The sequence below is a fragment of the Rhizopus delemar genome, genomic scaffold (genome assembly GCF_000149305.1).
Source record: "Rhizopus delemar RA 99-880 supercont3.1 genomic scaffold, whole genome shotgun sequence".
NCBI classification, from domain to species: Eukaryota; Fungi; Mucoromycota; class Mucoromycetes; order Mucorales; family Rhizopodaceae; genus Rhizopus; species Rhizopus delemar.
The window spans coordinates 95,542-110,867 of NW_027137827.1; the positions used below are offsets into that span (position 1 = coordinate 95,542).

The 15,326-nt window shown below is 35.6% G+C and overlaps 9 protein-coding genes across 9 annotated transcripts; 6 read left to right on the forward strand and 3 right to left on the reverse strand.

Moving 5' to 3' along the window:
- Positions 1 to 148: 148 nt before the first annotated feature.
- Positions 149 to 630, forward strand: RO3G_00040 (uncharacterized protein; the record flags this gene model as incomplete). The annotated part of the gene is made up of 3 exons (XM_067654631.1): positions 149 to 185; positions 230 to 310; positions 464 to 630. 3 exons carry the CDS (start codon positions 149 to 151, stop codon positions 628 to 630), a joined length of 285 nt encoding a protein of 94 aa, XP_067510732.1.
- A 1,966-nt stretch (positions 631 to 2,596) lies between these two features.
- Positions 2,597 to 2,793, forward strand: RO3G_00041 (uncharacterized protein; the record flags this gene model as incomplete). The annotated part of the gene is made up of 2 exons (XM_067654632.1): positions 2,597 to 2,687; positions 2,735 to 2,793. 2 exons carry the CDS (start codon positions 2,597 to 2,599, stop codon positions 2,791 to 2,793), a joined length of 150 nt encoding a protein of 49 aa, XP_067510733.1.
- An 835-nt stretch (positions 2,794 to 3,628) lies between these two features.
- On the forward strand, positions 3,629 to 4,212 carry RO3G_00042 (uncharacterized protein; the record flags this gene model as incomplete). Its single annotated transcript, XM_067654633.1, has 3 exons — positions 3,629 to 3,683; positions 3,735 to 3,899; positions 3,950 to 4,212. The coding sequence occupies 3 exons, from the start codon at positions 3,629 to 3,631 to the stop codon at positions 4,210 to 4,212; spliced, it is 483 nt and encodes a 160-aa protein (XP_067510734.1).
- Positions 4,213 to 4,494: 282 nt separating this feature from the next.
- RO3G_00043 (uncharacterized protein) lies at positions 4,495 to 4,800 on the reverse strand (the record flags this gene model as incomplete). The annotated part of the gene is made up of 1 exon (XM_067654634.1): positions 4,495 to 4,800. The coding sequence occupies one exon, from the start codon at positions 4,798 to 4,800 to the stop codon at positions 4,495 to 4,497; it is 306 nt and encodes a 101-aa protein (XP_067510735.1).
- A 1,934-nt stretch (positions 4,801 to 6,734) lies between these two features.
- Positions 6,735 to 7,887, reverse strand: RO3G_00044 (uncharacterized protein; the record flags this gene model as incomplete). The annotated part of the gene is made up of 6 exons (XM_067654635.1): positions 6,735 to 6,787; positions 6,841 to 6,900; positions 6,951 to 7,139; positions 7,192 to 7,570; positions 7,626 to 7,692; positions 7,865 to 7,887. 6 exons carry the CDS (start codon positions 7,885 to 7,887, stop codon positions 6,735 to 6,737), a joined length of 771 nt encoding a protein of 256 aa, XP_067510736.1.
- A 647-nt stretch (positions 7,888 to 8,534) lies between these two features.
- Positions 8,535 to 9,847, forward strand: RO3G_00045 (uncharacterized protein; the record flags this gene model as incomplete). The annotated part of the gene is made up of 3 exons (XM_067654636.1): positions 8,535 to 8,914; positions 8,967 to 9,091; positions 9,207 to 9,847. The coding sequence occupies 3 exons, from the start codon at positions 8,535 to 8,537 to the stop codon at positions 9,845 to 9,847; spliced, it is 1,146 nt and encodes a 381-aa protein (XP_067510737.1).
- Positions 9,848 to 10,870: 1,023 nt separating this feature from the next.
- RO3G_00046 (uncharacterized protein) lies at positions 10,871 to 12,011 on the forward strand (the record flags this gene model as incomplete). The annotated part of the gene is made up of 3 exons (XM_067654637.1): positions 10,871 to 10,979; positions 11,026 to 11,638; positions 11,687 to 12,011. The coding sequence occupies 3 exons, from the start codon at positions 10,871 to 10,873 to the stop codon at positions 12,009 to 12,011; spliced, it is 1,047 nt and encodes a 348-aa protein (XP_067510738.1).
- Positions 12,012 to 12,191: 180 nt separating this feature from the next.
- Positions 12,192 to 13,490, reverse strand: RO3G_00047 (uncharacterized protein; the record flags this gene model as incomplete). The annotated part of the gene is made up of 4 exons (XM_067654638.1): positions 12,192 to 12,973; positions 13,036 to 13,098; positions 13,149 to 13,402; positions 13,453 to 13,490. 4 exons carry the CDS (start codon positions 13,488 to 13,490, stop codon positions 12,192 to 12,194), a joined length of 1,137 nt encoding a protein of 378 aa, XP_067510739.1.
- Positions 13,491 to 14,461: 971 nt separating this feature from the next.
- Positions 14,462 to 15,024, forward strand: RO3G_00048 (uncharacterized protein; the record flags this gene model as incomplete). Its single annotated transcript, XM_067654639.1, has 5 exons — positions 14,462 to 14,485; positions 14,550 to 14,601; positions 14,662 to 14,696; positions 14,750 to 14,944; positions 14,995 to 15,024. The coding sequence occupies 5 exons, from the start codon at positions 14,462 to 14,464 to the stop codon at positions 15,022 to 15,024; spliced, it is 336 nt and encodes a 111-aa protein (XP_067510740.1).
- Positions 15,025 to 15,326: the final 302 nt, after the last annotated feature.

Here is a 15,326-nt window from a genome sequence, read left to right on the forward strand (position 1 = left end):
TACTGGTTTGGAAATAAATAAAAATCAAGAGTAGCAGAGTTCATGAAGGAAGAGTCCAACCTCAACTTCAAAGCTGTAAGCCGTCATCCCAATGCAAAAAATTGGAAGGAAACCCTTCTACCCCCTCCCGCGCTGTGTGCATTGAAGAATGGATGAAGAAGAACACGGGTTTTCTGGAGAACGGTGTATTGCTTGACAAATCTGGGTTTGATATTAACATGCATCGCAGTCGAGGGCCAATCCAGTCGTGGTAAACCAGCTATTAATGAAACTGCTTCAGCAAGGGCTAATTTGCAGACTGTAGTTGGGGGTAATTTCTGCTTCTGGCGTAGTTCATATAAGCATGAGAGAGCCCAGGAAAGCTCAAAAAAAGTTATAGGTACTACGAAAAGAAAAGCACATGACGATAGGATGTTTGTTCCCTAAAGATACTGCATCTGATCATTATATACAATTCGTAAAGACACTATGGATATCATGGGTGAGTTTCCTGAAGTACAAGGGGTTTTTATTGTCATGGACAACGTTTCAACTCAAGCTCCTTTTAGAATCGATCCCATAATTATAAAAAAGGGATATACACCTGTATATCTTCCTCCTTATTCACTAGAACTATGCGCTATTGAGTAATTCTCTGCTATAGTTGAGAACAGGGGCCAAGAAAAGTAAGTTTAATGACATGGGGACGCTTAGTTTGAGGGATTATTGATGCTAATGAAGAGGGTGACTGTAAAGCATCTTCCTAAACTTGTTCAACATTCCGTAAACCCATTTGACAACTGTCAAAACAAACGCCTTATGTAACTATACCGCTATACCTACATTATCTCTAACCAAAACCATTTTAATAAGGTGATTAATTTTTCAAACATGTAAGCAAATAATTTTTTTTCCCCAAAAAAAACCAAATCATTGACATTAGTGTTACAAATATTAAATGTGTAGCTTTACACCATCTGAATTCTAGAAAAATCAATTTTTCTAGCAGTGTAAGGGGGGTCTACTTAGATTTGAAACAAGAAAAAAAGATATGCTTGTATAATTCAAATTGATCAGGGCATGAATAACCAAAAAGATAGTTATTCTGACAAATATAATCAAGAGTACAGCCAGAAAAGGATTCACATCTAAAATAATAGTTCAAAGGAATACTTAAATTGCATGGTGTGTGTTTTTACATGATAACGTTCAATTGCCCTTCTCTTGCCCAAGAACGGCGGTCACTGTCAACTAAAAAACTGATGACCAATCTCTATCCTCTGTGCTGATGCAAAAAAAAAAAAAAAAAAAAAAAAAAAAAATCACCAGACTTCTCACTATGCGACTTACAGCCCATGTGTCAGACGTTGATGACTCACAACAAACAGAATTCATGAATGGCTGCTTTATTAGATACAACAGCCTATGTACTCGGTTGATAATGAACGCTGCCCAAAGATATAAAATACTTGGAATTAGACTTTTGTTGGATCAAGAGAAGGCTTGCGACCGGATTCACCCTATGTATCTTTGTTTATGCCTGCAACATTTTGGTTTCCCTCAACGCATCACTTTCTTGTTTTTGAACACCTCCATCTGTGTCAATATGAATGGTATCCTCTCAGCTCCATTTGATCAAGGACAAGGTCTATGTCAAGGTGATTCCATTTCACCCCTAATGCTCAATTTAGTTTTGGAGCCTCTATTGTGCACCATCTTTGCTTTTTTGGCGTAACCCGAATTCGTCTTTCCCAACTCATCGTATCGACCACAGTCTGATGTTCCAGCTTTGATGTCTACAAATAAAGCCCTTGCTTATGTCTATTTTCTCTATAGACAAACTTGTACCGAATACTCCTTTGAACTGTCATAAAACTTTTGCAGTATCCCTCTCTGGCACTCTCCAAAATCCTTGGTAAAGTACACTCTGCAGAAATCACTCAGCGGTACGATCATTCTAGTCACAATGCAGTCATCCATCTCGGCTTTCCGCTCATAAACCCACTGCTCTTATCGATCCTGACAATCAAGATGCTACCCTACAAATTTGCTGGCTTCAACCTTTGCTACTTTCTTCCAATGACAAACCACTCTACGACACACTTTTGTTAATGAAATTCTCAGACACTGCCAGAGTCATTTTTTCTAGCAGTTTCTCATCTGCTTTCTCTTTTGCTTCCTGATCACCGATTGACTACCATCAGGTCTTTGGGTTGTTTCAAAACTTTATTTGCTACGATAGATAAAATGGATCACGAAATTGATTGGAACACGTTTAAGTCGAGCATGGTCGATGAACCCTCCTTGACGCGCATTTGCCTCGACATTATCGCTCCACTAGTTCAATATACTTACATGATTGATCCATCCTGCGGAAAATCTCGTCGTCGACCACTCTTCTCATCTGATCCGTTCCGCAATCGCGTAAATCAATCTTTTGACTTACTCTCTGCCAAACGCAAGAAATAGCCTTCTTTCAAAGCTCCAAATGTCTTCACAGCAATCTATATGCCGACTTCTCTGTATGGCTAATCCCCACCCTTTTGTTTTTCTCTTTTGACTTTATTCTAGGTGACTCTCTGCCAGAGGGTGTTCCTACAGTCTCCTCGAATACCAAATGTTCTGTACGTCTCTGCTCTCGAAACTTTCCACTTTGCCCAACTTATACTCTCGCTTTAACTATCAAGTCTGGCGATGTTTTTTGGGGGGTACATCTCTTCCTCACTGTGTCCATACTATTCTTTACTGTTTATAGCATCACAAGCTTCCTTGCAAAGGTTTTCTGCATCGCATTATGCTCGAGCTATTTTCTGATCCATCTCGTGTTTACCGTGGCAGTATTGATACAGGAGAGCATGTTATAGGGTCTTTTCCTCTCCTCAAATAAATGTGGTATACAATCGCTAATATATTTTATTGGCCCCTCATCACTTAAATTGGCCACCATCGCTCGTCCTCTCTTGTCTGGCCACTCGGACATTCTCTCGCTCTAGCTCAAGTTTCTCGATATAGTCGTCTGTACTCTCCTGCCCCTCTGGGATTTTCACTGGAAGTTTGTCTATGATAGATAACTATACTGGCTACAAGGAGTGGTCACAAGTGCCAATCGTCTTGATCGAAAAACCAACAATGAAACCAATAGTCGCTGTACAAACACTCCACAGCAAAACGCCTCTCCCCTCCTTTTTTTTTCTTATATTAGTCAAAGGTTCATGTCTCTGTGCGGCACCTAAATAAAAATATCATTTAAAAAAAAGAGAGAGAGAGAGAGAGAAAGGGAGTACGCGAGATTCAAACGAGTCATACATGGGAAAGATTTAAGCCAATCACCGACCTCTATTTTGTAAATTTTTTTTGGTGTTAAAATTTTTTATTTTTTGGTCTTCCTCGCTTCTTTTTTTTTTTTTACTTCATTCAAATAGGTGCGTATGAAAACAGATTGCTAAACTTCCTATACGAATAAAGAGAGAGAGAGAGGGAAAGAGAGAAAGAGTGGACTAAACATAAAAGACAAAAGTTTTATATGGAAAATGAGACAAAGTTTTTATGTATAGACAAGCCACAATTTTATTCCAACCTTCTCTCTACAACATATGCAACAAAGAACGAACGCGTCATTCTAATGCCACCCTTTCTTTTTATAGAAAAGATGAACGCTGATAAACTCGCCAAGCTTCAAAACCAAGTCCGTATTGGTGGCAAGGGTAATTGACATTCTTTTTTTTTATTTGTGCTTGTTCTCATCCACCTTTTAGGTACTCCTCGTCGTAAGGTCAAGAAGGTGAACGCCAAGTCTTCTGGTGATGACCGTAAGCTCTCTGCTGCTCTTCAAAGCTTGAAGGTTCAACCTATTGCCGGTGTTGACGAAGTCAACATGTTCAAGGAAGACGGTAAGGTGATCCACTTTAGCAACCCTCGTGGTAAGTCATTCTACAGACAAGCAACGAAAAGATCATGACGTTTTCCATAGTTCAAGCTGCTGCTAACGCCAACACTTTTGCCATTCACGGTCGTTCTACTGAAAAGGAATTGGCTGAACTTATTCCTTCCATCTTGAATCAATTGGGTCCTGACTCTATGGCCGCTCTCAAGAAGCTCGCTGAATCTTTCAAGCAAGCTCAAGGTGAAGAAGCTGCTGCTGGTGGTGATGATGATGATGAAATTCCCGACTTGGTCGAAAGCTTCGATAAGACTGATATTCAAGAAGAAAAGAAGGAAGAAGCTACTGCTTAATTTGATTTAATGTGTAATAGGATTCATTAAAAAATTAGTTTTTTTTATTATTATTGAGTAATACTTTTATTATTAATACAAAAGATTCAAGTTGAATTGGTTGGGTGAGGGAGGCTGTGAGTTGCCTTTTTCAGTTACAGGCAAAAAAAAAATTAAAATAAGGGCTCTATTTTTTTTTTTGAAAGTGATATAATGTAAGCGTTGAATGCTTTACTTTTTTTTTTTGAGGGTGGATTTGTTCATCGACATACTGTATATAAAAGGTGTGATTGAAAGAAAATGTTATGTGTCATCAGCATATAAACTTGATTCAGATGGAGAACCAGGAGTGAATTTATAAGGGAAATAGTGATAACCAGTAGCCGAGTTATTGTTGCTGATCATATTTCCAGTGTTGGCTGAACGACGACGGTGATCATGGAGAGAGTATAAAAAGGGCGTAAGCTCTGGAGAAGCGGGTGGTGTGACAAGTAAAGGTGAAGAAGATTTGTTTATGCTCGTACTATCTTGAAAGCGACAAGATTCAGAACAGTAGAGGTTATTGTCAATACAGTGACGATCACAGATAATACACCAAGAAAGATCCATAGTTTAAAAGAATTAAGGAAAAAAAAAAAAGGGGAAAAGCAAGTGTTCCTTTTATATCCTTAACACAAACAAATGTTAGTCATACTTACTATTTTTAAAACTCAATAAAATATGAGTAATTTATACGCAAAAATGGTCTGAGATTTCACAAGAATATAAACACAATGTTTCATTGGATGATTTATAACGCATTGATATGTGACTCATTTTTATTAAAAATTATCACCTCATAAACAGACAATAATGGCTAATACAATAATAATCAGGCTGCATACTTTCGAAAATAAACCGGGATGCGTAGTTAGAATAGTAACAAAAATAAAAATTTACATTGTGTTCAGACCGTGGAAAACATTTATTTTTGTTATCAGATCTTTTTTATGTGGGGGAAAAAGGATGAAAAAGATCTGATAACATTTTTTTTTTTTTTTTTTTGGATGATTGATAATCAAGATGTCATCACTCTGTAACTTTCCATCCATCTTTTTTTTTTTTTCTATTTTCCCTTATCCTTTAAAAAGCAAAAGTGCCATTCCCAGTTGGGCTTAGGTTTTGTGTCAAACTGTTTGTTTATACCGGATGATGTGTCATAGGTCCCTGAGTCATCCGAAGCTTCCGTAAACACACGCAATACGTAATAGAATCAATCTCATTTCATTTGAACTTCTTTAGGTGACGAACAAGGCTTGATCTGTTCATTTTCCTCATGTATTCTTTCTCTGTTGAATAAGTTCGAGACCGAATGGAATGAAATCAAATGGAGCGTTTAAATTACGTCACTGTATGACGAGCATGTTATTTCCCTATCCAATTCTATTCGACAACTTGTCTGCTTGTGTGTCCAAGGTTAGGTTTAAAATGGTATCTGTGTTTATAACAAATAAAACAAACACACCATTCTTTTTTATTCGATGTTTACCTTAAACTTCTAAAGTCAACCAGTTGCCTCTCCAAAGACAATGGTTCATGAACAACTGAGAGTTAACAAGTTCATTTTGTCTCCAAGTCAGCATTGACCCTGTCTAATGATAATAGGATGCAGTGTAAAACAGGGTTCCTCTTTGTCTGCTCTTATGATCACTGCTATTGGAATGAAAGAACAGGTCATCCTCTGTCCTTGCTTCGAAAAGGGGCTTCTGTTTCACTGGCAATAATAAGGAATATTATTTCAAATTGGGCCTTTTCCGTTTTATACTAGACAATTATCCTTGAATAGAATAATTATTATCTCAAGGGAGTCTATGCTTCCTTTTCTTTTACTGTGAACCGTTCATTTTAAATAGGAGAGCATGAATCGGCTTTAATTGATATCTTCATTAGGAATGATCTACATCCTTACACAGCAAGAAGCAAAGAAATCAGATGGGTTGACTACAAGTATTTCACTGATGTATCCGATTGTAAAACACAGGATAGAGTTCCTTGGCTTCTTGCTGTCTATACCTGAAATACCAGTCAAGTATGGAACTCAAAATGCCTAATAAATAATAGCATACCTTTTGATAGATGAAATAAGGAATAGATTATATTAGTTGATGGTTAAGTCTCTAATTTACTGTATACAGCTTTAGTAATCACAATATCCTTTATAAGACCTTTCTATATACAATAGAATTAAATGTAAATTAGGCAAAACTTTACTACTCTCTATGTCCAATCGCTACTTCTTTTTGCTATTGGGAATCATTTTCCATCAACAATTCTGATTGAAAAGTATAAGTGAAGAAAAAGAAATGCTGTTATTTATAAGAAAAAAAAAATAACCTCAATGATCACATGAATTTGTTATTTTAAAATAGACAAAAAGACTTGTATGATTGAATCATCTGGTGTTTTTAGTTTTTTTTTTTTTTTTTTTTTTTTTTTTTTTTTTTTTTTTTTTTTTTTTTTCTTTTTTTTCTTTAATTGAACAAGTGAACAAGTACACTTTTTGTTTATTCAGGACGACGATATACTGTTTTGGAATCAGCTTGATTAACAGGGAATACTAAAACCAGATAAAATTTTAGATTCAGTTTTATTTTATTCCAAGTGACTTACCAAGCATATCTTGAATGTTGACATGAGCAGGTCTGTTTGCAGTGAAAACAATCAATTCGGCTATTTGATGATAGGTTAGAAATGATGGATATATAAACAATAGATGTTACCAATATCTTCAGCCAAAAGAGGTTGCAATCCCTTATAGACATTATCCGCTTGTTCTTTGTTTCCACGGAAACGGACAGTAGAGAATTCAGTATTAACCATACCAGGACAGATTTGACTGACACGAATCGGAGTATCAACCAATTCGATAGCCAAAGCCTTTGTGATAGCATCCACAGCAAACTTGGTAGCTTGAATATGACAATCAATAGACAAGTAAAAGTCAATCTTTTTATAACATACCACAATAGATACTTCCACCATAATAAGATTGTTTTCCAGCAATAGAACCAATGTTAATCACATGACCCCATCCACGTTCTTTCATACCAGGAACGATAGCCTTTGTCAAGAAGACTAAGCCCTTGATGTTGGTTTGAATCATCTGATCAAAGACTTCTTCTTCAATATTGACTAAAGGATCAAGGCCAATGACCATACCGGCATTGTTTAACAAGACATCCACATTTTTGACTTGTTCAGGTAATTCGGCCACGACTTGATCAATTTGTTTCTTGTCGCGAACGTCAAGTTGGACCGTGTGAATAAAAAGGTTGGGATGAGTAGCATGGATCTCTTGCTTTAATTTCTCGAGTTTTTCTACTCTTCTGGCCGTCAATACCTATTCAAGATTGTTTGAGTATTGCGTGTATCAAATGAACGATAAGCACACTTACCAGATTACAACCTTCATCAGCAAACTGACGTGCACTTGCTTCACCAATTCCAGCAGAGGCACCAGTACTAAATTAAGAAAAAGCTTTAGTTTATAGAATAAGTTCATTCCATTCTTACATGAACACTGTCTTTCCTTCAAGTCTTTTCATTCCAACTTATTACGTGAAAAAAAAAAAAAAAAAAGGAAAAACAAAAGAATTCAAACTCCAGACTTTTAAAAAGATGGTGTAACATCTACAGCAAAAGATGAAGTGATTGCATAAAGATACAATTAGGCTATGAATGATTGCCCCATTCGTTTTTGAAATAGGTTATAATGCAAGTCCTTATCTGTTACATAATCCGATAACTGCTTTTGGTGTCAAATAGATGGTATGTTTGGATATAAAAGCTATCATTCAATAGTACACAACACTATAGAATTCAATTTTGTGTAAAGAATCGACTGATTTCCTCTTTTTCTTTGTCTATTCATTCACTCTTTTATGTACAAAAGAGACCTTTATCCTCTTTCTCGGACAATTTGTTGAGGTAGAGGCAACACATTAACCATAAAAGGAAAGATCATAAAATCTCCTTGGACCTTTATTAAATCACAAAAAAAATGTATGGTAGAAACACACCCCTTCCTCTCTCGCTCTCGCTCGCTCTTTTTTTTTTTTTTTTTTTTTTTTTTTTTTTTTCTTCTTCTTCTTTTGTTATGCATACTTTTCTAGGACTTGCACTTGTTTCCGTCATCTTTTTGGTGACAGCACAATTGGAAGAGCCAACACATATTGTCAAATTTAAATCATTTATTGACAAGGCAGCAGGTAACAATAGAAAACAAAGAGGATGATGGTGGATTAATCACCTACTTTTTTTTTGAAGCGCCTAATATGTTACTTAATCATCATCAAGAGTTTTTAATGTCTGTTCGTAAAAAGAAATTTTCACTGGGATCTGTGTTGAAGAACGAGACGACGAGTCTGTTGGCAAAGGATCTTTATCTGAATCATATTGATATCGGCAATCAATTCAGTGTTGTCTCTGGTGTATTCTCCGACCATGCATTCTTGGATTATCTTTATCAACAGTCAACAATAGAGTATGTCGAACCAAATCAGATTTATAAAGCTGCAGTCATGCCATCTAAACGTTTAACAGAAGAAGACGAAGAAGAAGAAAGGATACAAAGAGCAGACATGGACAGCTTAAAGACTTCAAAACCAGCCAATTGGGGTTTGGCTCGTATCAATCATCGTCAAAGGGGGAACTTTGATGGATATATTTTTGATTCAGTAGGAGGGTATAGAAGGGATAGGGAAATGAGAGAGAGAAGTGAACTAACTATGATAAAGTATGGGTATTGATGTTTATGTATTGGACACAGGTGTTTATGTAGACCACTTGGATTTTGATAATCGTGCTTTACATTCAATAAATTTGATACAACATGAAGATCAAAGTGATATGGGTGGTCATGGTAAGTAAAGAGATTGAAAAAAAAAATAAAACAAAAAAGAAAAAAAAGAAGTAGAGATCCAAGTATATATCAAAATAGTAAATAAAAAGAAACCTTTTTCATATAAAAAAAAAAGGGACTCATGTAGCAGCCAAGATTGCAGGTACTGAATATGGTGTATCAAAAGCAGCCAACATTCGTTCCGTCAAAATATTGAACAAATTAGGTGATGGCTCTACTTCAACACTACTCAAAGGCATCGAACATGTCATTCAAGTCGCTACACCCGGCAAGAGCCTCATCAATCTCTCACTCAGTGGACCTCATTCTCGATTGATTGATGATGCCATCGATACTTTGGTTCTCAAATACAATATCCCCGTCTTTGCCGCAGCAGGAAACGCTGGCACAGATGCTTGCTTCTTTACGCCTTCTTCTAATCCAAACGTGTTTTCGGTAGGTGCGATCGATATACAAGACAGAGTGACCCGGTATTCAGATGTGGGTGAGTGCGTGAGTATTTATGCACCTGGATCAGCTATTGTGAGTGCTTATGTGGGTGGAAATGATTCTTCAAAATCAATGGATGGCACAAGTATGGCAAGCCCTCATGTCGCAGGCACAGCAGCGAATATGATGTCCAAAAAGAGCTTTAGTACACCTCATGCCCTTTATGATGCCTTGCGTTCCCTTGCCACAAAAGATGTTCTTCACTTTGATCCACAAAAAAGCTCAAGTCCCAATAATAATTTGTTGACGTATAATTCAGTCTTTTAAAAAATACAAAATTCAATTTCAACCCCGTTCTCCTTTCTTTTTTTTTTTTTTTTTTTTTTTTTTTTTCATCCTGTTTTTTACAAGCTGGAATTTTTGTTGTGATACCAAGTCCTTGATTGTAAAGAGAATAAAAATACTCTTAAAGAATCAAACTTGTCCATCTAAAAGCATGTGCCATTCAAAAAGATCCCGACTTCCCAAAAAAATCCTCCTTTTGTTAAAAGGACGAAAAATCCCTTTTACCGTTCTTGTTACTAACATAATGGCGTATATGAATTCATATTTCAACAAACAAAACAGTGCTTTATTGACTGTAACAGATGCATCTTATTTATTCATCGTTTTATAATCATGCTAAATACTCACTTCATTAAACTCAACATGATCCATCGACTTGTTTGCTAACAAAACTTGATTACACCGAGGAATAATGGCCATTCAATTACTGAGTTTGGGTTGTGTGTAACGATGTTTATAATCAAAACGGGTGGTCTTTTTTTTTTTTTTGATTGATTTGATGACAAGACATTAAGATGAGTGGATGAAATGAAAGGATGATGAAGGTCAAATAGGATTAGTGAAGGCAGTTGTATTTTCATAAAGTGACAATCATTTCTTATTGTTCAGTAATGTGTGTATTTCATCTTTTTATGGAAGGAATCCGCATTTATAAAAGGCCCTGAAAACGATCTACTTTTAATTTCTCTTGTAACCGGAGTTTACTATTTTGCTTTGTGAAATAATTGAAACCACTTGGGTTTCAAAAGAAATTTAAAGTGGAAAAAAAAGAAAAGAATTGCACTAGTTTATCAAAGAATAACTTGTATATTCATGTTCTATCAAAGACATGTCATCATCTCTCCTCATTCTCTTTCTCGACCTATTTCTCCCCGCATTACTTTTATTCATAACTCAGACAAAAGGAACACAAAGTTTATTCTCTAAAAGCCAATATTTAATTTCAAAGGCAGAAAGGGAAATGAACAAATTCATTTTTTCTTTTCCCTTTTATTATTTTATAAAATGCAATCACAAGAAGACATTTCCAACCGAATCGCAGCTGCTCGTAGAGAAGCCGATGTTTTAAAAGAAAGAATAAAACAAAGAAAAGAAGCGTTGTCAGATACAACTTGTAAATAAAGAGTTCATGAACGATAACAAACTAAGCATTTTATTAGTAAAGAAAATGGCAGAGAGCATTGAGCCACTACCAAGACTTTTAATGAAAGTGAAACGCAATCTAAAGGGACATTTAGCAAAGATTTATGCTATGCAGTGGTCCAGTGACAGCCAACACCTTGTATCAGCTTCACAGGATGGAAAGTTGATTGTCTGGAACGTTTATTCAACCAATAAAATCCACTGCATCCCACTTCGATCAGCTTGGGTCATGACCACGGCTTATTCACCCTCAGGTCAATATGTGGCCTGTGGTGGATTGGACAACATTTGCTCGATTTATAACCTCAACTCACGCGATGGACCCAATCGACCCGCCAGAGAATTATCGGCTCACGTTGGCTATTTAAGCTGCTGTCGATTCTTGGATGATCGTCATATATTGACAAGTTCGGGTGATACGACTTGCTTTTTGTGGGATATTGACGCAGGCGTGAAGACGCATGAGTTTACAGATCATCAAGGGGATGTGATGAGTGTCTCTATCTGTCCTACAGATCCAAATATCTTTGTTTCAGGTGCTTGTGATTCAGCTGCTAAAATATGGGACATTCGATTAAAGAGATGTGTTCAGACATTCTTGGGACATGAAAGTGATATTAATTCTGTGCAGTAAAGTGTTATCATCCATTTATATCTACCTTGCTTATTCTTTTTCAGGTTCTTTCCTAGTGGTACTGCTATCGGCACTGGTTCTGATGATGCAAGCTGTCGTTTATTTGATCTTCGTGCTGATAGAGAATTAAATACGTATGCAAAAGAAGATGTCTTGCACGGTATTACATCCGTTGCTTTTTCTGCTTCAGGAAGGCTCTTGTTTGGTGGTTATGATGATTATAGTACTCATGTTTGGGATACCCTAAAAGGTGAACGTGTAGGTATACTATCAGGTCATGATAACAGAGTGTCCTGCCTTGGTGTATCAAATGATGGTATGGCACTGTGTACAGGAAGTTGGGATAGTTTACTCAAAGTTTGGGCATAATTTTACTCGCTCTTAAATTAATCAAAACGATACCTTTTATAAATACAATTTCTATTTTACTTTAAACGCATAGTACAAGGGAAATTCCCATCATATAGAAAAAGAATATTTTTTTTTCTTTGGTTCACTTTGCCATGAAAAAAAGGCTTTCTTAATAAAAATATAAATTATTATTTAACTTTACATTATCACACATCTATCCTTCTTTTTGCCTTCCATCTCATCCAATTCATCTAATCTCTTTTGCGCATCTTTTCCAATCGTTCCTCCAGAGACCACTGCCTTTTCTAACCATTGTCGTGCCTCTCCAAGGTTCTTCTTGACCCCTCTACCTTCCAAATACATTCCTGCCAAATTGATTTGAGCCAACTGAAATCCCTGTGTGGCTGCCATACGAAAGAATTCGGCTGCATTGAACCCATTGGGCTCAATACCAATACCCTTCAAGAACCGAAGTCCTACATTGTATTGCGCCTCGGGCAAGCCCTTGACTGCTGCCTTTTGGAAATACTTGAAAGCTCTCTTTTGATCGGGTTCACCGATCAGATTGGATGAATAGTAGACGCCCAGCATAAAGTGACACTGTGGGTTTCCGGATTGAGCACCACGCTTAAAATAATCAACTGCCTTCAGATGGTCTTGATGCACACCATAGCCAAGACGATACATTCGACCAAGTTCGGTGTATGCACTATCCAGACCTGCTCCACCCGCTAGTTCATAAAGTTGAAGGGCGGCGTCAACACGGTTTGGATCTGTACGCATGATGATGGCTGCTAAATTCATTTGGGCATAAGGATGTCCCTTTTGGGCAAGTTGAGACATGATTTGAATGCCCTTTTCTTCATCCTTGACTGTACCGCGATATCCTCTATAAACCATGTTGGCATAACTAAATGCACCTCTATCATCGCCTTTTTCCATGGCTACTTTATATAGTTCTAAAGCAATCGGTGCACCGTCTGTAATAAATGATGAGTTTTCTTTTGTTATTTATATTAATTGTGTGTGCTCTTTTCTTTACATTTTGATGTTTTTAAAATGACATTGCCAAAGGATGTTAATTCTGTTGTTTTATTGTCAACCACTATAAAAAGAATGAGTATTGTTGCTGATTTTTGTAGTATTCATCTTTACGGTTTAGTAGATTATCATAATCAAGGGGTGTATCATTAACAATGTGATCAAGCACAACCTGTGTTAATTCTTTTTGCTTTTCAACTGATAAACTTGTCTGTTTATGCTGAATTAGTAATTGAAGCTGTTCTTGATCAGGCAAAAGATCTTTACAATTTTTAATAAATGAATAAAAACAGCTATAGAATCTACCTTCAACATTTTTTTTTGCTAAAAGCTCCTTGGGTGAAATGACCTCTTGTTTTGCCTTGTCTCTAATAGAAAGGTTAAAAATAAAAGATTTATTCATTTATCTGTTGTTTACATTTTATTATCCAAAAAAGGTTCAAATATGCCACCCATGGAAGTCTCTAATTTTCTTTTACTTGCATAGTGTCTTGCAGTTCTTTGAAAAATGACATTTCTAGTGATAACAGGGCGTACTAAATTGAATAATATTCTTCTTGACATTAAAAAAACTTATTTTTTTAGCATAAAATTCTCTCTTCTTTTGACTGCCTTTTCGTCTTTTGTCATCAATAAGCTGTTATTATGTTTATGAGTTTGAGGGGTTTTAATTCAAAAGATGACTTGAAATAGTCGATTTACAATACACAGGTTAACAGTATGAATACAACCGTTTGAACTATACGTCAGATACAATATCACTTGGCTATAAATTATTGCGCTCACGTAGAACTATTTAGGTTTACGACGAGTGGACGTCCTGAGGTCATTGATGGTATATGATTCAATTTTATGACTAAATATTTTACCCTTCTGGTCGTTGATATAAAATGCGTAGTTAATAACCAAGCTTCATTATTAATAAGAAAGAAAAAAGCAGTTAAATGATCAAATAGATACTCTCTTGTAGTGTCTAATAAAGTCATCATACAGACTTGATGATAAGCAAAGGTATAATGAAACATCGTTCCATACAGTGCGCTTTACCCCTAAATCTGAGATTTAATTATGACAATGTTCTATTTAAGCTTAAAACAATAGAACAAGCATTGAATACATGATCATCATTGTAAAGATGACCAATAAGGCAATCGCTCCGTGTAATTCTCTCCTTTTTTAATGACGTAAACATTGTTACAAAAAAGAGAGAAGGTCCGTTTCCCCCCTTCAATACCTCTTTCTTTTTTTTTATTTTAGTTTTCCTTTTTTATACATCAATCATCTTTTTATTGTTATCCATTTTTCTCTTTTTTTTTTTTTTTTTTTTTTTTTTTTTTTCTTTATTCTTTTTTATTACCACTTATTTTGCTCTTGTGAGTAAAAGAAAATTATAATTGTTTTACAAAAGTCTGTTGATGAAATAATAAATGAACCTCGAGAAGAATGACAAGGTAAGAAAAGATCATAGGTTGTTTGAAGAAAAAAAAAAAAAAAAAAAACTGAACTTTTTTATAGAAGCAACTATCCTCTGACAAGAAATTCAATTCCATTTATTACAAACGTCAAGGTATGAATATTTTGCAGTATCTAATTCGCATACTAATTGGCTGCATAAAAATATATTTAGGTTATGAGCGTGTCACAGGCGGTTATCCGGTAAAGGTATATACATGCCCTTTCTCCTTTAGTTAATTATAGACTTACATGAATATCAGCTTCGTGCATCACAATCTACACCAAACAGGTCTTCTTCTCATAAAGCATTTCATATCATTCAAGATTCATATTCAGAATCAAGAGAAAAGAATCAATTAATAAAGGAATTATATCAAGTGAAGGAAGACATTGTTAAATTTAAGAATGAATTAAATGGCTTAGCAGAGCAAATGGATGGCATGGAACTAGACCTTGTAATAATATATAAAATATTCGTATGCTTGAACTAATCTCTCCTTATTAGAATTTATCTAAAAACAGAGTTCGTAAGTAAACTTAGTTTTGTTCTCCTTATTTAAATGACTAAAACACATATAAACACACAAAAAAAAAGAGGAAATTGAAGAAGATATAACTGCAACGCAGGAAGTGAATGTTAATCTTCAAGTGCTTTTAGAAAGAGCAGTTGATAAACAAAAAGAGACAGATGTACATGCCACAAGAACTATGAAACATATTCATTCAAATTTAGCTAATGTAAGTATTTTGTATTTTAATTAATAAACATGTTGTTTAAATTAGCATTGTAGGTGGTCCAAGAAACAGATCAATTAAGAGGAAGATTAACTTCGATAG